This window comes from Embiotoca jacksoni, unplaced genomic scaffold, assembly GCF_022577435.1.
Source record: "Embiotoca jacksoni isolate LCO1_2020_lvr unplaced genomic scaffold, fEmbJac1.0.p SCAF_65, whole genome shotgun sequence".
Classification (NCBI taxonomy): domain Eukaryota; kingdom Metazoa; phylum Chordata; class Actinopteri; family Embiotocidae; genus Embiotoca; species Embiotoca jacksoni.
Window position 1 is genome coordinate 1,130,574 of NW_027185420.1, and position 19,309 is coordinate 1,149,882.

The following is a 19,309-nucleotide window of genomic DNA, read 5'->3' on the forward strand; positions in this document are numbered from 1 at the left end:
GTGCTCGAGGAGGTTGTTTGTGCTCGTTTCACCGCCGTTCAGGAGAAGTTTTGAGTTAGCTGTTAGCTTTAAGCACGTGTCGGAGGTCACGTGGTGTTCTGGTTAAAGTCTTGACCGAGTTCATGTCGGACTTTTAATGAGATCATTTTCATGGAGGAAAACTTCAGTGGTACTTCATCTGAGAGAAATGTTTGGTTTTAATCCAACATTTCGATTATTATGATTGTTTTAAATCATTTTGCCTTTTACAACAATTGTCTCTCAAATGTAAACATATCTTCGATTATTTGCATTTAAATGTGGACTTTTGTGTTATTGATCTGTTCAGGTGATCTTAGTAATGGAGGACTGGGAAGAAGAGGTGAGTTAGTTTATATGTTAATCATGTTCAGCTTTATTCTTCCCTGACAGAGAACACCCGATCTTAATTTGTTAATAATTAATAGATATGAATTAATTAGTTTCCTCATGTTCACAGAGAAACAGCTCGACTGGCACGTTTCCACTAACCAGCCCCTCAAGTGAAGGTTTGTTCTGTTACTCATGTTAATAATAGTGGCGGAAATTATTATTTGTGTCCACAGAAATCTCTCGTAGTCTGATTGGAGAACTGCTTACATTTAATTGTTTTAACTGTTTAAATCAGTTGACTACAATATGAAACGGTGTGTTGTTGTTGTTTTAGGCTCCCGAGGAGACGGTGGACGAGGTCAGTGTAGAAGGAGGAGGAGGAGGTTCTTACTGTTTGGTCTGAAGGTGTCTGAAGGTGTTTCAAGATGTTTATTTGTTTCCCTGCAGGTCGAGGTGGACGAGGGAGAAGCAGAGGAGGAGCCTTTAAAAACCCCTTCTCCTCAGGTGCTCCTTCAGCTCCTGATATTTGATCAAGTTAATGCGGTTGTCGGCTGGCTGGATCTAATTATTGTTTGCTTTTATTGACTTGTCGTCCCACAGGTCCTGATGAGAACGGAAACGGTAAGCGCTGATTTTAAATGAACAGGAGTCGCTTCCGTCTTCGGTGTTTCTCAGTGTCTTGATTTCTCCTCGTAGATGGAGACAGTTGGACGAGTTCAGGAGGAGAACGAGGAGGTTTCAGAGGACGAGGAGGTCGAGGTGGGATGTGAATTATTTTTCTAAAGTGACATTTTATAGTTGTGAGTTTCAGCCAATAAATGCTGTAAAGCAACTAAAAAAAACCAAAAACCTGTGTTGCAATAATTAAAAAATATATTTTTTTTATAGCAGCTTTCATACAAGAAATGCAGCTCAAAGTGCTTTAATGCCAGAAAAATGACATCTAGTGTTTCACATAAAAACAGATATAATGGCATATTTAAAAAAAAAAAATAATAAAAAAAAAAATCTAGAACTGAGATGCATCAGATTGGTCTTTAAAGTTTTTTGGGTTTCAGGTCGTGGCAAAGGATTCGGCGGGTCGGACCGAAGCGAGCTGGACGGTAACGTTTTCACGTGTCTTTAGCTGAAGTTGTTTCTATCCAACAGATATTTAATGTGACTCTGAACTGTTTTTGTTTGACAGGAGGCCGAGATGAAGTTTGTGAAAACGGTACGTCACATTAGGACTGTTTTTAATCTGCTGTATGAGAGCTGTTGTGTTTCAGTGTTTTGTTTTGTGATCAGGGTTTAGAGGACGAGGTCGGGGGGGTCGAGGAGGATTTCGACAAGGTATCAATTAGTTTTTACATGATTATCTTAAAAAAAATAAAATAAAAAAACAACCTATTGAAGCAATGCAGCTCATTATTTGTTGATGTGTTGAAGGAGGCGAGCAGAGCGGCGGCGGCGGCTTCGGAGGAGGTAGACGAGGAACCATCACACGTCACATTAAAGCTTCTTCATCCGTCAGCGGTTGACATTTATTTTGCTTTTGCAGGCTACCGAGGGAGAGACGAAGAGGTGTTCGCTCAAGGTGATCGTAGATTTACACTTTATTAATCCCACAGTGGGGACATTTAATCACAGCAGCATAGAAACACCAAAAAAGGTGCAAACACTGAAAAAAATTACAAATACGTGTACAATAAAATAATTATTTTAGAAAAAGATAAGAGCAATGAAAAAATACACACAACTAAATACAGCCTGGGATGAATGGAAAAGTGTCGGGGATAAATAATTGAGTGATTTTTTTAGTGACTTGATGACGTCCGTTTGATTCAGGGGACGATAAAGGACGAGCGAAGGGTGCAGAAGAAGGAGAACGTAAGTTAAACTATATTTATGTTTAGCAGTAGTTCAGTGTGAGCCGGCTGTTTCCGGTCCTGACCTCTGACCTGCAGGACCGCGGGTCACCTACGTGCCTCCGACCCTCCCCGAGGACGAAGACTCCATCTTCTCTCACTATGCGTCGGGCATCAACTTCGACAAGTACGACGACATCCTGGTGGACGTCAGCGGCACCGACCCGCCGGACGCCATCATGGTAGGAGGCGCCGCGGGCCGTCGTGGTAGGAGGCGCAGCCTCAACAATCTCCTTTTATACACATGCAGCAATAATTTGAAAAATAAAATGCAAATAAAGATATTTTAATTGATTTATTATTAGCTCATTTCTCCACATTTGATCTCACCAGCTCTGTTTTTAAGGAAGACATTTTCTGGGTCCAGAAGAGATATAATAATCTTTTTTTTTTTTTATGTCTTAATATTTTTGCACCAAATTATGGCGAGAAGCATCGATAAATGTCGATAAGTGATGATTAAAATTCTGTCTCAATCAAAGCACTTTAAAAGTCTTAATCCTCCTCAGATGGTTTCAAGATGTCGGTTGGATGGTTTGAATATTTTTAAATGATGTTTTATAGTTTGATCAAAGTGTCCTTCAGGATGTATTTTACTGACCGTGAGTTACTATTTAAAAAAATGATGAAAAGGCTGAAACAACTTTTAGGAGTTAATTTAGAGATTAAATACAGATTTCAACAGGCTGCAGCCAACAATAATACAATAATACAAATAATGTAATAATAATACCGAGGCAGCAGAAAACGGCTCCATCTGTGTGTCTTCAGTGTTTCTTGAACCTGTTGTGTGTTTTCCTTTTCTTCTCTCCTCCCAGACCTTTGAGGAGGCGGCGTTGTGCGAGTCCCTGAAAAACAACGTCAGCAAATCGGGTTACGTGAAGCCGACGCCGGTGCAGAAACACGGCATCCCGATCATCTCGGCCGGCAGAGACCTGATGGCCTGCGCCCAGACCGGGTCCGGAAAAACGGTGAGGCGGGATGAGAGCGAGCAGCTGATCTGTAGGTGGTCACAGTTTAAACGTGACTCCTCCTCCTCCTCCTCCTCCAGGCGGCGTTCCTCCTCCCCATCCTGCAGCAGCTGATGGCGGACGGCGTGGCGGCGAGTCGCTTCAGTGAGGCTCAGGAGCCCGAAGCCGTCATCGTGGCGCCGACCCGCGAGCTCATCAACCAGATCTACCTGGAGGCCCGCAAGTTCGCCCACGGGTTCGTTTTAGAGCGTTATCGGTGCGATCCCTGTTTCCATGGTAACGCACGGGGGCAAGACTAACAACTGGAAAACAATCAGTAGACTCTTAATGTAACGTACGCAGTGTTTCCTACTCCAGGAAGTAGTCGGACCCTTAGAAACCACCCTAGCAACCACCTAGCAACAGAGAGGATTTCTAGTCTCCAACTGAATAAATACAGAACGTAGAAACACTAAACTGATCAGCTAGTTCAGTCTGGTTGGAACAAAGATATCTGATGAACAAAGATATCTGAGGATGTAACTAAGGATGTTAAGTGCGTGACTATCCGTGGTGTTACGGTACGGGTGCTCGGAGCGACAAAAAAGGACCAAAAGAGACCCGACTTCACCAAATGGGTCATTTAATAGATCTAGAACAAGTAGAAACTACATTATATTACATATAATATGAAACTATTCTAATTCTATATCCCATTGAGGAGGTGGAGTGTTTTTTGTAGTATTTAGTTGACCAATCAAATGTTGGGGGCGGAGCTCCTGGTTGTATAATCAGCCTCGGTGTGTGTTGCAGGACGTGTGTGCGCCCGGTGGTGGTTTACGGCGGCGTCAGCACCAGCCACCAGATCCGGGAGGTGGCGAAGGGGTGCAACGTGCTGTGCGGGACACCGGGACGGCTGCTGGACGTGATTGGACGAGGAAAGGTGACGACTTTCTTCTTCTCCGTCCTCAGTCAAAGGGCGTAAATGTGGCGGCTCATCGGTTTGTGTCGCTGCAGGTCGGGTTGGGTAAAGTTCGGTACCTGGTGCTGGACGAGGCTGACCGGATGTTGGACATGGGGTTCGAGCCCGACATGCGCCGCCTGGTGGGCTCGCCGGGGATGCCGGGCAAAGAGCAACGCCAGACTCTGATGTTCAGCGCCACCTACCCCGAGGACATCCAGAGGTCCGCTCACCGCCGCTTTCACCGCGACAGACGTCGAGAGTATGAGATCTGAACGTTGGATGTGTGTGTTCGCAGGATGGCGGCGGACTTCCTGAAGACGGACTACCTGTTCCTGGCTGTGGGGATTGTGGGCGGAGCCTGCAGAGACGTGGAGCAGACGTTCGTGCAGGTGACGAAGTTCTCCAAGAGGGACCAACTTCTGAACCTCCTCAAGACCACCGGTGGGTTTGGTTTTTTTAGGCTTCAAGTCTAGAAAGAAAAACTTGTAAACAAAAACTTTTCACTAATATATAAAGTAGAATTAGTAAGTTTTATGGTACTAAAACTGAGCACTTCTATATATTTTCTATTTAAAATTAAGAAGTTCTAACTTCACTGCACGGATTTATGTAGCGTTTTATTACAAAGCACATCCTTCAGTCCCTTCATTTATAAACACAAATTCAGTCATTTTTGTGGGTGTTTGCAATTTTTCTGCAAAAAAAACTTCATCAGAATCTGAGCTGAAAGTATTAAAACATAAAGTAAATCTTTTCAAACTAAACTCACTTTATTAACAACAATAACTCCTGATTTCCAACCAGAAAGTCTCTGCTGCTGTTTTCATCACCAAATAAAACTCAAAGGTTTTGCAGGAAATGTGTTCTTCACATTAAAATGATGATTAAATGTTTGTGATCAGAGGAAGTGATTCCATATTACTGGATGTTAAATGAGTTTTCTCCACACGTCCAGCTGTCAGAGACGTCTCTTTGTTTGTTTCATCCAGCAGGTCTATGTGTTGAATGAACATGAATTAAACAGCATCTAAAGCTCTTATTTTGACAGCTGATGTCGTCCTTGTTTCTATATTCCAGTCACAGACGCTCTGTTCTGGAAACATACGCAGCTTTTAGGACCTTTTAGGAGCTTTTATCTCCACGGTTCTCTAAATTCAATAAAATATCAAATAAAAGAGTAAAATAAAAACATTTCTGATGTGCAGTATGATTATTATTACAGGAATTGATTACAGATTTATTCCTTTTATCAGGTAGCGCAATATTTTCTAATTCCCACAATTTTACCACAAAAAACTCATTTACAAACTGCAAATTACATCATTTTTTGATAAAATCGGATGAAAAATGAAACGTTTTCGATCGCAACACTCACAAAAAAAAAAAAAGAAGCTCTGGTAGGAACTAAAGCTTCACTCTTTGTTTGCGGGGGGTTGCAGGAACAGAGCGCACGATGGTGTTCGTAGAGACCAAGAGACAAGCGGACTTCATCGCCACCTTCTTGTGTCAAGAGAAGGTCGCGACCACCAGCATCCACGGGTACGTCAGGACAACGCTGACAAAGTCTGTTAATGCGTTTCATTGAGGTGTTTTATTAACGTGTCGTGTTGCCGTGCCAACGTGACGGTCCGGCAGCGACCGGGAGCAGCGGGAGCGTGAACAGGCCCTGGCCGACTTCCGCTCGGGGAGGTGCCCGGTCCTGGTGGCGACCTCGGTCGCCGCCCGCGGTCTGGACATCCCAGACGTGCAGCACGTGGTGAACTTCGACCTCCCGAACAACATCGACGAGTACGTGCACCGCATCGGGAGGACCGGTCGCTGCGGCAACACCGGGAGGGCCGTGTCCTTCTACGACCTGGAGGCTGACGGACAGCTGGCGCGCTCCCTCGTCACCATCCTGTCCAAGGTAGGAACGAAGCTCCGACTCGGCAGACTTGATGTCCTCATGCAGCTCCTTCCTGAACGTCACCGTGTTCCCATCAGGCCCAGCAGGAGGTCCCGTCCTGGTTGGAGGAGTCGGCGTTCAGCGGTCCCGGCGCCGCCGGCTTCAACCCGGGCAGGAGGATGTTCGGCTCCACCGACTCCAGGAAGGTAAACGCGCGTCCACTTCCTGTTTACGAGTCTCTGTGATGTCACTGAGCCTCACGGTGTGGTCTGTCTTCAGGCTCCTCCCCCTCCGTCAGGCCCCTCCCAGGACGGCGGCCGGCCGGTGGCCGTCGACGATGAAGAATGGGAGTAGAGACGCCACGCATCACTCAGTTGGTTTTCTTTTAACGCGTTCGTTGTTATAGCTTGAGTTTTTGTTTGAAGTAGAAGAAGAAAAAAAGAAGTTTGTCGAGGTTGAAAATGTTGTTAAATGTGACGTTTAAAGCAGGTTTTCACCTGTCAATCATTCTTCACTGATGTGGAAAACTTTTTTTTATTTTTTATTCATAACCGGCGTTATAACGTGGTCAGAAGTTACACATTTAATACTGCATATTCTGTTTATGGCAGCATGAAGATCAATAAATACATAATGGTTCAAAGCAGAGTTGACATTTATTCTGAGTTAAAGGAAATTAAAACATCAATACTAGAAAAACAGTAATCCACCTGTTGATGGTTGCTAAATGATTTAGTTGTTCTGTGCTGTCAATGTCTATAACAGCCTGAAGTTTTAGAGTCCAATAATGACAGGAGGAGGTTGTTAAATACATTTGGAAAAAAGCAGGTAATTTGTTAATGGTTTAACCTTTCACGTTAAAGAGTATCGAGGAATGTATAAATGTCTTCCTCTCAAACTTCATAAAAACTTAAGAAACCTGACACTGTGTGCCGTTTTTGACGTCATCTGAGTTTAGTTTTATTTGAACAATAAACCTCTAACATCGCTGTGAAGTATAAAAACCTCTGAAAGGTCGGAGTCCCGGAAAACTACAGCCGCCCTGATCTCGCGAGGTTATCGTTGCCCTCGTGACGTGATATCGAATCTGCGCATGCCTGCTCCATCGGCCCCGCCCCTCTGTGGGCGGTCCCTTCTTTGACCGGAACGATCTGATTGGTCGGCGACATGTTTTCCGTTTCAAATGTTTTGTTCGCTAACTGGAGTCTCGAGAAACCAGCTTGAAGAGTTGACGGAGAGAAACCGGAGGAGACAGCGGGAGACACACGAGTGGACGTTCACAGTCGGTCCCGCTCGGTCCTGCTCGGTCCCGCTCGGTTCCGCTCGGGTGGATATTTCCTGCCGGTGACTGAAGCTGCCGTTAAAACATGAGAGGAAAAGCTAAACGCAAGGTAAGTCTGAGTTAGCTTCACCAGCTGTTCGTTGTCTTCTGTGATTAATGAGACTTTTATTAATAAAGACAGAAAAACACTGAATCCTGTCAGCGGCAATAAACCAGGAAGACGGAGACACTTCAGCACACTTCTTGTTTTGATAACCTGATCATCCAAAAGATGATTTAAGTGTCACGCACACAAACAAAAACAAGCATTTGACTCCTTAATGCTCGAAGTCCCAGGAACATATTTCATATTTCAATCTGAGGAAAAATAAATATCAACGTTTTAGTGCTCAAATTCAACATGTCAGGAACACAGGAGGTCCATTTATTTCATATAGTTATGTTTCTTTGGTCCATGCTATAGAATTCAGTTTTGATACTGCAGCATTCACACTCTGCCTTTTTTAATTTTTTAAATTTTTTTATTGTAATAATATCTTGTGTCTGATAAGCTGTATAACGTGAAGTGAGCAACAGGAGGCTTCAGTGTTTTGTTTGGTTTTATGAAGCTCTGGAGTTTTATAATGTGACTTCTGTTGTCACAGTTTGAAGGTTTTTCTTTCTTCTTCAGTCTTTGTGCTCCTGAATGACTGATTTTAATTACAAGGTTCACAAAGATACTAAACCGGCAGAATACAGTATTTTATGTGACTTCACCGACGGTGTCTGGATCTGTTTTTGTTCGTATGAGGGAAATAAAAGATGCCATTTAAATAAAATGGTGCCAGTTTGGGTTGTAAATCCTTTTAAATAAAGATGTTATTTAAAAAAACCAAAAAAAAAAAACCAACTGAACTTCAGTAGTAATTTCACATTTCAGAAATTAAATGTTGTGTTTACAACATAATCAGAAAATATGTTGGTTCTGCAGTTATAATCCTTCTATTTATTTTATAACAAACTTTATTTGTATGTCTCGGTGAAAGTAGAACAACACATGGAAATATGCCATACGTAATGTAAATTAATTACCAATAATTTTATATATATATATATATATATATAGAGAGAGAGAGAGAGAGAGCATAGATACCATGCTGTTTTAAATCAGAACTTTATTGAACAAGATGTGGATTTACAAAGAGTGTAGATAATGTGTAATCATTATTTTGTACGGAAAGATAGCAATGTGGAAATAATAACAAAAGTAATAAATAAATATAATACAAATAAAACAATGGTTTTAAATGCATAAATTCCTTTGTTGCAAAAATATAGGAGAAAAAGATATATGCATAAAAATAGCATATTCCTCTTGTTTTGAAAAAACTTTCCATTGAGAATTAATACATTTATAATTAACTCACAATTATGATTTTCCATGTTAAGAATATGTGGTAACATCTTTAATATTTACATTTATTTTTACTGGTTATATAATCGTCCGTTGTGGACCAGAAGCTACGAGAACGTGTACGATGGTAGACTATACATGTATTAATGTGTGGACCCCCTGCTGTGCTGCTGGTGGTCAGGTGGTGACGTCGGGGAGGCTGACGGGGGCAGTCGCAGTCAGTCGGTGAGGTCATCCACTTAATAATCACAAGGTTTTACTTTGAATATATTTACATGCTTTTGAACACACTGTGTTGCCGTTAGGACTCCTGAACCGGCCTACTCGCTCTACTCCACCGACTCAGAGGACCAGGTACCGACCCCATCTGGAGTTATTGATTTATCGCCAAATCAGCGTATAATTCTATTTGAAAACAGCTTTCTGTTGCAGTTTAATGTCTTTTATATACTTATGATGTCACACACCATCCAAAACGAGTTGTTGGGTTTTTATCATTTTAATGAATTTGCTGCAGAGTTCTGGGAACAAAAAACTAAAAGTCAGACGGCTTCAACAAACACAAACCAGATCCTCCAGAGCACTTTACGTGAAGGTCAAAGGTCAAAGGTCAAAGCAGGAAGAGTGACAGATGTTTACATGCTGATAAAAGTCATCTGTCCTCAGGTCACCACTCTCCATCGGGGTCTGGACCGCTGCGCTGCCTTGCTCAGTGACATCTTGGAGGCCGACCAGCCAGGTGAGACGAGTTTCATGACGCAACAGAACAAAACCGGAGATCTTTGAAATTATGAGTTTATTAATGAATCAGGTGATTCAGGAGAATAATCAGTGAACAGAAGTGATTTTAATACTTTCATCAATCAGAACTGTCAACCAGAGTTTCATCTGTTCATTACATCCATCTAATACTGTGTGTGTGTGTGTGTGTGTGTGTGTGTGTGTGTGTGTGCGTGTGTGTGTGTGCGCGTGTGTGTGCGTGTGCGTGTGTGTGTGTGTGTGTGTATAAAAGTCTCCCCCAGAACAGTGAAGGCTGCAGCAGGCAAATCGCGACTCTCCACCTCACGAGGGAAGAAGACCATCAGGAAGCTGCCTGCAAAGACAGGTGTGTGTGTGTGTGTGTGTGTGTGGGAGGGGGTGGGGATGGGGGGGGGGGGGGCAGAGCTTAAATATCTACTATGTTTCTGTCCTCTGAGCTCTGTGTGTCTCTAACACTCCCACATCTGTCCTCCATGTCCAGCTCCGGGACCGCAGCGCTCCACCGCTGCAGCTGCTCACTCCGGAGTGAAGCTGCATCCTCCTCAGAGACGACCTCACACCAAACCTCCCCCCCAGACCTTCGTCCCTCCCCCCAAGACCACCCCCCCTCCCCCCCAGACCTCCGTCCTTCTGTCTGTGCGCCGTTCGTCGTCTCCACACACACTCTGTGATGGACAGGAGGAGTGTGTTCCTGTCAGAGACACACACTCCCAGATCAACACCTGCAGCAGGAAGACGTCAGGCGTGCAGCTGGAGGCTGGACGGCATGAGGACGTCCCCGAGGACGCGCGCAGCTGGCGAGGAGACGGAGGGAAGACGGTCCGGGGTCGGATCACAGGAGACGGTAACGCAACGTTTGTTTATTACACATCTGATCTGTTAATTATTTTCAGAGGGATATTTCACAGAATAACAGCTGGACTTGAAGGTGGGCAGGTGCTGCTGTTGTTTGTAGTTTCAGAATATTTAAAGTCAGAGGCTTTTCAGAGCTCGTTTGTTGCCATGGATACGACCAATTCAGATTTCAGAATCTGAATTTATTTTCACGTAACGAGGATTTATTTGTTTTGGTAAAAAAACAATCAAAAACTAAAAAAGTCAAGAAAAAATGAAGTGACTGTATAAACGTTTTTTTTAAATTTTGTTTTCCCAGTGCAAATGTATACAGTACTAACACAATATATAATGTTCCAGTTTAATCCATATAAACGTGTTCGTATCTTCAGGTCTGTAAAATGGTTCTGATCCAGAAGTGTCTTCAGCTGCAATACCAGCGAGTGCCACTAGAGGTCGGCTCCAAAAAGCCTCCGGCTCCATAGACTCCCATTCAACTTCTCTCATCAAATCCAAAGTGAATAAAATGTGTCCATGTGAACTGTGTGTGTGTGTGTGTGTGTGTGTGTGTGTGTGTGTGTGTGTGTGTGTGTGTGTGTCAGACAGTGCAGCAGAGCGGTTGCAGACTGTGTCCTCAGCTCACATGAATGTTGGCAGATTAAACATCCAGACTGAGAGTGAACCAGATCTGTCATCACTGCAGAGCCAGAACGCACAGCTCCGCAGGTAACACACACACACGCACACACACACACACGCACACACACGCACACACACACACACACACACACACACACACGCACACACACACACACACACACAGTTTCCTTTCACATCAAGTTCCAGACGTTAACTGGCCCACAAACTACTGCCTGTGACAACTCTGTGTGTGTGTGTGTGTGTGTGTGTGTGTGTGTGTGTGTGTGTGTGTGTGTGTGTGTGTGTGTGTGTGTGTGTGTGTGTGTGTGTGTGTGTGTGTGTGTCTCCCAGGCGTGTGAGGACTCTGAACCAGCAGTTGAAGGAGAGAGAGAAAGTGGAGCAACATCATAACCTGGAGATGCTCTGTAACACACAGGGTGAGGACAAGTGTGTGTGTGTGTGTGTGTGTGTGTGTGTGTGTGTGTGTGTGTGTGTGTGTGTGTGTGTTGCATTGTATTGTATGTACTCATGTTGGTGGGAAGGTCACATTATGGAGCTCCGCCCCCTTTTAGAGTGGAAAGAAGACTTTATTTCAGAGTAAAAGATGAATAAATGTGATTATTGACTTCCGTGTGTCCTCAGTCGTGATTCTGCAGGAGGAGCTGCTGACGTCTCGGTCCAGGCTGCAGGACGTCCAGCAGAACCTGACCGAACTACAGGAAGTCCTGCAGGACACACGGAGACGGCTGAGGGACACGGAGGAGGAGAACACACTCATGAAGACGGGTCAGGAATCAATGAAAAACTAAATTGAAAATGGAGTTATTTACTGAAAGGGAAAAAAAATTGTAAACAAAACAAAAAAATGTGTTTTGTGAGTTCAGACTTGGAGGACACGAGAAGACGGTTGGTGAATGTCAAGCGAGAGAAGAACGAGATGACGTCGCTCGCCCAGCAGAGACTGGAGGAGATGGAAAACCTACACAGGTAGTTCAACTCAATTCAAGTTTATTTATATGGACACAAGTCACAACAGAACTACAACATTATACAGACGGACCTAACAGTTCAACACTTACCACGTAAACTAGGAAGGAAAAACTCTCTTTTAACAGGAAGAAACCTCCAACAGAAGGAAGGAAAAACTCTCTTTAACAGGAAGAAAAACCTCCAACTGAAGGAAGGAAAAACTCTCTTTAACAGGAAGAAAAACCTCCAACAGAATGAAGGAAAAACTCTCTTTAACAGGAAGAAAAACCTCCAACTGAAGGAAGGAAAAACTCTCTTTAACAGGAAGAAACCTCCAACTGAAGGAAGGAAAAACTCCCTTTAACATGAAGAAAAACCTCCAACAGAAGGAAGGAAAAACTCTCTTTAACAGGAAGAAACCTCCAACTGAAGGAAGGGAAAACTCTTTAACAGGAAGAAAAACCTCCAACTGAAGGAAGGGAAAAACTCCCTTTAACAGGAAGAAAAACCTCCAACAGAAGGAAGGAAAAACTCTTTAACAGGAAGAAAAACCTCCAACAGAAGGAAGGAAAAACTCTTTAACAGGAAGAAAAACCTCCAACAGAAGGAAGGAAAAACTCTCTTTAACAGGAAGAAAAACCTCCAACAGAAGGAAGGAAAAACTCTTTTAACAGGAAGAAACCTCCAACAGAAGGAAGGAAAAACTCTCTTTAACAGGAAGAAAAACCTCAGTGTTGAAGCTTTTGTTTTAGAAGTGCTGAAAGTGCCTCAAGCTCCGAGACCACGCCCATTAAGGAAGTGAAAGGGTATCAGCTCAGCTTTAAGCCCCTCCCACGTCTCCTCTCTGTTTCAGGCTCCTTCAGAGTCGGCGTCGACCTGATTCTCCTCCTGTTGTTGTTGACATAAAACAACATGTCAGCCAGGACGCAGCAGCGCCCCCTACGGACCTCATCACCCGGTACCTGATGTCTCTGGGTCCGCCGGAGGAGGCGTGTGATGCCGAGGAGACGGCGGGACGTCCCGGCCAAAGAGAACGCAGGCAGCTTTTCGAGCGCTCGCCGACGGACGCCGTGTCGGCGTGGTCCGAGTGCAGCCTGAGGTCGGGGACGACCTTCGACACCAGAGACGAGGCGGCGTTCAGAGACGGGCTGGCGGCGCTGGACGCCAGAATCGAGAGTCTGCAGAGGAACATCCAGCTGGACCTGCGGAGGTGACGCACTCAGCAAATCTCTGCTTTAAGCCATGATGTCCGAGGACACGGACGGTTGTAGTTCTGCTGTCAAATCATATTTAAGATTTCAAATAAAGCTTTTTTGACCTGATTTTAAAACCTATATTTTCCGGTTTCATTCAGACGTCATGCAGCAATAAGAAAGTAAAACTACAGATTCTGGTTGTATTTTAGGGTCAAACAGGCGTTTGAACACTTTTTTAAAATTTATTTCAAGTAACAGAACTGATAGTTGGTGTTAACGCTGATATATTTGATGTAAATATGCTTTGATGCATTCAGTCCAACACAGCAGATATCTACAGGTTTGTTTTTATTTAAGGAGATTATTTTATTCTGAAAACCTAAAAAGAAATGTTGGACATGATAATAAATTTGTTTTCAGAATATCAGTCAAAATAAATCCAAATTTTTTTAACTGAATTTCTTCTTTTCACAATAAAAGCACAACGATGGTTGGAAAGATTATAAAACGTATGTTATTATTTGTTTAATATTATACAAGTCCTGCGTTTTAGTTTTTTTTTCCAAAAGAACTGATTCATGCCTGTAAATTCCAAAACATAAATGTAATTAGGTTCCATTTATATGCAAAATAGTGATTTTCCAGTTTATTAATTGCAGACGTCTTCTGTGGAAATTAAATATGACAAACAAATCACAGTGGACACGAAGCGTTTTTATGAAATTCTTTATGAAAGTGTAAAACATGTTTTATGAAGCCAGAGTAGAAAAGTGTCGGTGAAGGCAGCTTTAGAAACACCGTGTTTACAAAAAGACCGATTTATAACATTAATAACGACATTCAGCCGAATAAATTATTACAAAAACACACATTCCCTTTGGTCCATCCGACGTCCTCCGACCCGCTCTGTCGCAACGAGTGCTTTGAGGAAATTTCTTCAAACTTGGTATAAAAGAAAAACCATTCACTCGGTACAGAGGATGAGCTGGTCAAATTTTTTTGGGGGGGGGGTCGTCAAAGGTCAAAGGTCACCGTCCCCACGTTTGTGAAAGCGACATTTCTGGAAAACGTCTGAAAGGGAATTTTTTTCTCGAATTTTCCGGAAACCAAACCAGAGCTACACGTTAACACGCGGCGGAGGGGAGAGGAGGGGTGGGGGTTGTCATGGTAACCAACATTCATCTTTGGCGGCAGGTGTGGCTAAAAAACAAAACGGAAAAAAAACCCATCCCTGATGTTTCTGGAGTCAGTTATAAGCGCTGCGAAGGCCACGGGACGCAGCAAAGAACACGCCGTTGGATTTAAATGTGCTTTTTAAACAACATTTTGACTTTTAAACAACATTTTGTCGCCTGTATCGCTGCTCGGCGTGGACGCCGTCGCTCAGCTCCTCCGCCGTGTCCCCGAAGCCGTGGTAGTGTCCGTAGTGCAGCGAGTCCCCCGCCGGACCCCCCCCCCCACCAGGCCGGCCGGTGGGACACGCAGCTGCTGGGGCTGCCGGTCCGGTGCAGAGAGCCGCACATGTCGGCCGAAGGGTGCCGGGAGGGAGCCGACGATGCCGCGTGCTGATTGGCTGGAGGGGAGGACGAGGGGAGGAGGCTGGGAGGACGCTCGCTGTGGGTGGCAGGATGTTTGATGCTGCTTTCACCTTTTAAAAACAAAAATGGAATAAAAAAAAGTTTCTTTATAAGCAGATTAAAGTTGTTTTTAATCACGTCTGCTGCAGACTGACCTGAGATCAGCTCGTCTGAAGATTCCACGTTCATCTCCACCTCCTCCTCCAACACACCTGCAGCAGGAGCAATTACTCATTATCAAGTAGCTCCGCCCCCGAGATCTGATTGGTCAACTGCACAGTAAATATCACTCAATATATGACTAGAATTTTATATATGTAATATAATGTAGTTTCTACTTGTTCTAGTTCTATTAAATGACCCATTTGGTGAAGTCGGGTCTCTTTTGGTCCTTTTTGGTCGCTCCGAGCACCCGTACCGTAACACCACGGGTAGTCACGCACTTAACATCCTTAGTTACGTCCTCAGATATCTTTGTTCATCAGATATCTTTGTTCCAACCAGACTGAGCTAGCTGAGCAGTTTAGTGTTTCTATGTTCTGTATTTATTCAGTTGGAGACTCTCTGTTGCTAGGTGGTTGCTAAGGGTCGGACTACTTCCTGGAGTATTAAACATTATATATTCACAATATGAATACATGATTACATATTTTATGTACCTTCCGCCCTCCTGACTTTCTTCACGTGACCACAGTCCGTGACGCTCAGCGGCCTCTTCCTGCTGTTCGCGCTCTGACCACAGGGGGCGCCGTTTCCGTTCAGCACCACGTCTGCGTGCTGCTGCGCGTTGGCGATGAAGCAGAAGCAGTCGTGGAAGCCGTAGGACCGGGCGAGGTCGGCTGCCGTCTGCCCGCTGGCGTTCCTCAAACTGAACACGAAGGGAAATTAAAAAGGTTTGTAAGAATTCCATTAAAATGAGGTTTTTTTTTCAATATAGATATTAATCATCAAAAACAATCAGCTTCAGATATTATTTATCTCACTAAACACATTAAACAACATTCAAAGTTAGATTATTTTATTTTTTTACTTTTTCATATTCAAATCTGAATTTACTTTTTTTCATTTGAATGTTTCTTTCAGTCTCGTGTCTTTACTCTAAATGTGAGTGTGAATATTGAATATTTGAGGGTCAAATTCATTCTTAGGAAGCATCTTGATTCTTTCTGTAAAACAGAAACCAGACTCTCTTTTTTAATTTTTTTTTTAATTTTCTGTCAGTTAATCAGCTCATAAAAAAATGATCCGATAAAAATATGTGACATGCTCCAAATTCAGAAACTGTAAAAAAAGGAGGGTGTTTGTGTGTGAAAGTGATCCTTCTTGTACTTTAATATATCCAAAATATATTCATAAAGCAATTGTAAATATTGAGCTCCAGATGTTGTCTTCAGACCAGCTGACTGAAGACAGCTTTTTACTGACTTCACAAAAGACCAGAGAGTAACTGGATATGAAAGTTGGAGTCATTGATTATGACATTACAGCAGAGAAATGGATATCTTTATAACTTCATATGATGTTAGCAAACATATTATTATGATTATTATTATTATCAGTTCCTCCAGGAAATTGCAATAATTAACAAAACTTCAAGCAAACTTGCAAGTTTTTGTGCAAAAATGTGGCCTTCATGAAATGTTTGTGATCAAAGGAAGTGATTCCATATTACTGGATGTTAAATGAGTTTTCTCCACACGTCCAGTTGTCAGAGACGTCTCTTTGTTTGTTTCATCCAGCAGGTCTATGTGTTGAATGAACATGAATTAAACAGCATCTAAAGCTCTTATTTTGAAAGGCTGATGTCGTCCTTGTTTCTGTATTCCAGTTCTGGAAACATACGCAGCTTTTAGGACCTTTTTGGAGCTTTTAGGAGCTTTTATCTCCACGGTTCTCCAAGTTCAATAAATACATAAAAAAAGATTTGCAGCAGGATTATTATCACAGGAAGTGATGACAGATTTATTACTTTATCAGGTAGTGATTGAAAAAAATATACGTTTTTGTTTTTCTTTACTTTTTCTCGCAATTTTACACAAGAAATCTCACTTAAAACTCCAAAAATAACCGACATTTTTCAGTAAAACCAACCGCAAAATCAAACATTTTTTAATCACAAAAACCCCTCTGGAGGGACTGACCGTCATCCGTCGGTTCAGAGACGGGTTGTGTCCTTTTGTTCACTGTGTCATCACTGTTACGTAATGTTGGATTCTGATTGGCTGCCGTGGTTTCGTGATAGACGTGTGATTTTAATGTGTTTCTCTCATAACGTATTACAACTGAATCTGAAAACGAATCTTTTAAAACCGCTGTGACGTCGTTCCCTCCTCAACAGAGTGGAAATCTGAGATTTCCTGCCACCAGAAGATTCTTACTGTGGCTGAGCGCCTGCGATCAGCAGGACCTGGACACACTCCAGGGAACCGGAGCGAGCTGCCTTGTGGATCGGAGCCTCGCCAACCAAGTCCTGAAACACAATAACACAACTGTCAGCTACTTTAGCAGAATATTTCAGGATGGATGGAACATTTACATCCTCCGTGGAAACATCAGGACAGTTACGACTTTACTGAAGAAGAGGAACATTTATGAAGATCTGCTTTCAGCATCATTTCAGGAAGACGAAGCTTTATTGGAAGTTTCTTAGATAATTGTGGAATAATTGGGACTAATACTGCTGTAGTGCTGGCTCCAGAGAGGTTTATTTATTATATCAGAATTGATTTAGATATATATAGATATTAGTAAAATAATGTTAACTACAGTAAAAAAAAAAAAAAAAAATACTCAGGACTGTTCTTCATTCTTCTATTATTTAGATTTCGATTTGATTTATTTTACAAAATAAAATAAAAAAATTCAGTGCAGTGCAGGAAGAGGCAAAAAAAACCCCTCCCAGTGGGTTTTTATCTGAAGTTATAGAAAATACAAAGTTTACATCATAATATCGCTACCAAAAAAATAACGGAAACAAATAACAGCAGAATATCAATAAATTCAATATAAAAGCAGAAAGATCTGAGTTTCGGGAATATTTTCTTCATTTGAGTATATTTTATAAATAAAAGCATATTTTGAAAAACATTTCACATCGTAAATGGTGAGAATCTGTAGTTCGAGTCCTAACGACACTTTTTCTGGAGGATCAAAATACAAGATATATGCGAATATATGTTCCGATATGAGCGATACGGGTGAATTTGATTACAATAACCTTCTTTATTACGCCAACAGATTCATTAATTCGGTCTGTACGATCTGTCCGATTCGAACGCCGATCAGCAGGACGACCGACCTGCTTGTTGACGTCCGCCCCGGCCTCGGTCAGCCACACCACGCAGTGAGGGTGTCCGCCGAACGCCGCCGTGTGCGTCGGCGTCTGGTTGAAGCGGCTGCTCAGCGTGTTCACCTCGCAGCCCACCTGCACCAGGTGCACCACGCACGCCAGCTGGAAGAGGAAAAAAACACGCCATCACTCAACCAGGATATTTATATGGAGCTTAAAAAAATCACAACACGGGGTCCTTTCAAGGTAAATAAAACCAAATAATTCAACAACTACATCTTTTAATAGGAGATTAAAGAATAAACAGAGGGTGACCACATTAGTAAATTATATTAAAGAGCATAAAGACAAGACTACGTACTTTTAATGGTTCAAATATTGTATTAAATCAAATAAAAAAAATCATAAGAATTTTAATTCAAAATGACCTTATTTTATCATACAGTTCTTAATTAAAATTAATTTAAAAAGTTCATTTTTATTTATAAAAAGAAAAGCTGACATGCTGTTTGAATATCAGATGAGCCTTTAAGGGCTTTTTAGATGCAGAAAAAAACAAGTTCAGGTGTCTGTTATGGTTTTATTTTACTTATATTTTTTAATTTTAATTCTACACCGTCACATCTGAAAAGTGTGTTTACGTTAAAGTTGTGACGTCACCACTGCCAATCCCACTTTTTTTTTTTTTTAAATCACACTTTAAACCAAAGGGATCAGGGTTTACGTCACTTCCTGTTTTGTTTTTTTAAAGGAGCCGTTTGGCGCCCGAACAGCGATTGGCTCTCCTGAGAACCAATGAAAACGCTGCAAACCGTGACTTTATTTATTTATTTTCCTTTATTTTTTTTTTAAACTTTATTGTACGTCAACAGACAGACATAACTGTTCGCTGACAAAAGAACATTTTAAACATGGTTCCTGGTCGCGGCGCCGCGCGTCAAACGGACCGAAAACAAACGAGCGACGCTGCGATCGATAGTTAGAAACAGTTCGTTAAACTGGATTAACGCGCGATTTACTGTTCAACGTTGAACACGCGACTGTTTGACGGAGAGCGCCCTCCGCCCGCCCGGTCGCCTCCAGCCCACCTGTCCGTAGTGAGCCGCCCAGTGGATCGGACTCCACCCGAAGCACGAGTCCTCCGCCGTCAGGGACACCCGGTCGGACAGCCGGTCGGACAGCAGCGACGCCAGGGCGCCCACGTCTCCGTCCCGGCACGCGCGGTGCACGGGGAACCGGCTGATGAACACCTCATCGCGGGGAAAGTCGGGCTCGAGCCCTGCGGACATTAAAGAGGGGGAGAAGTAAAAAAAA

At 42.9% G+C, this 19,309-nt stretch overlaps 3 protein-coding genes across 5 annotated transcripts; 2 read left to right on the forward strand and 1 right to left on the reverse strand.

The window, feature by feature from the left end:
* Nucleotides 1–340: 340 nt before the first annotated feature.
* On the forward strand, nucleotides 341–6,700 carry ddx4 (DEAD (Asp-Glu-Ala-Asp) box polypeptide 4). Its single transcript, XM_069175241.1, has 21 exons — nucleotides 341–361; nucleotides 686–743; nucleotides 799–855; nucleotides 952–972; nucleotides 1,048–1,110; nucleotides 1,410–1,454; nucleotides 1,538–1,564; nucleotides 1,639–1,683; nucleotides 1,780–1,815; nucleotides 1,892–1,927; nucleotides 2,179–2,220; nucleotides 2,298–2,440; nucleotides 3,077–3,229; nucleotides 3,310–3,464; nucleotides 4,022–4,151; nucleotides 4,226–4,392; nucleotides 4,468–4,613; nucleotides 5,612–5,711; nucleotides 5,808–6,078; nucleotides 6,156–6,263; nucleotides 6,337–6,700. Exons 1-21 carry the CDS (start codon nucleotides 341–343, stop codon nucleotides 6,409–6,411), a joined length of 1,899 nt encoding a protein of 632 aa, XP_069031342.1. The 3' UTR covers nucleotides 6,412–6,700.
* Nucleotides 6,701–7,241: 541 nt separating this feature from the next.
* Nucleotides 7,242–13,255, forward strand: LOC138213907 (pericentrin-like). Of its 3 annotated transcripts, XM_069175221.1 has the most exons (11): nucleotides 7,242–7,448; nucleotides 8,914–8,957; nucleotides 9,038–9,086; nucleotides 9,399–9,471; nucleotides 9,745–9,837; nucleotides 9,973–10,335; nucleotides 10,928–11,051; nucleotides 11,316–11,401; nucleotides 11,607–11,750; nucleotides 11,849–11,951; nucleotides 12,787–13,255. In XM_069175221.1, exons 1-11 carry the CDS (start codon nucleotides 7,425–7,427, stop codon nucleotides 13,145–13,147), a joined length of 1,464 nt encoding a protein of 487 aa, XP_069031322.1. In that variant the 5' UTR covers nucleotides 7,242–7,424; the 3' UTR covers nucleotides 13,148–13,255. The 3 variants fall into 3 exon arrangements, with proteins under 3 accessions (XP_069031322.1, XP_069031323.1, XP_069031321.1); XM_069175222.1 differs by lacking the exons at nucleotides 8,914–8,957; nucleotides 9,038–9,086; XM_069175220.1 differs by lacking the exons at nucleotides 7,242–7,448; nucleotides 8,914–8,957; nucleotides 9,038–9,086 and having other exon boundaries at nucleotides 9,093–9,471.
* A 592-nt stretch (nucleotides 13,256–13,847) lies between these two features.
* Nucleotides 13,848–19,284, reverse strand: LOC138213910 (ankyrin repeat domain-containing protein 10-like). The gene is given in 6 exon segments (XM_069175225.1): nucleotides 13,848–14,583; nucleotides 14,585–14,918; nucleotides 15,366–15,574; nucleotides 17,085–17,176; nucleotides 18,005–18,157; nucleotides 19,084–19,284. Coding segments are annotated over 6 exon segments (1,110 nt in total). The 3' UTR covers nucleotides 13,848–14,462.
* Nucleotides 19,285–19,309: the final 25 nt, after the last annotated feature.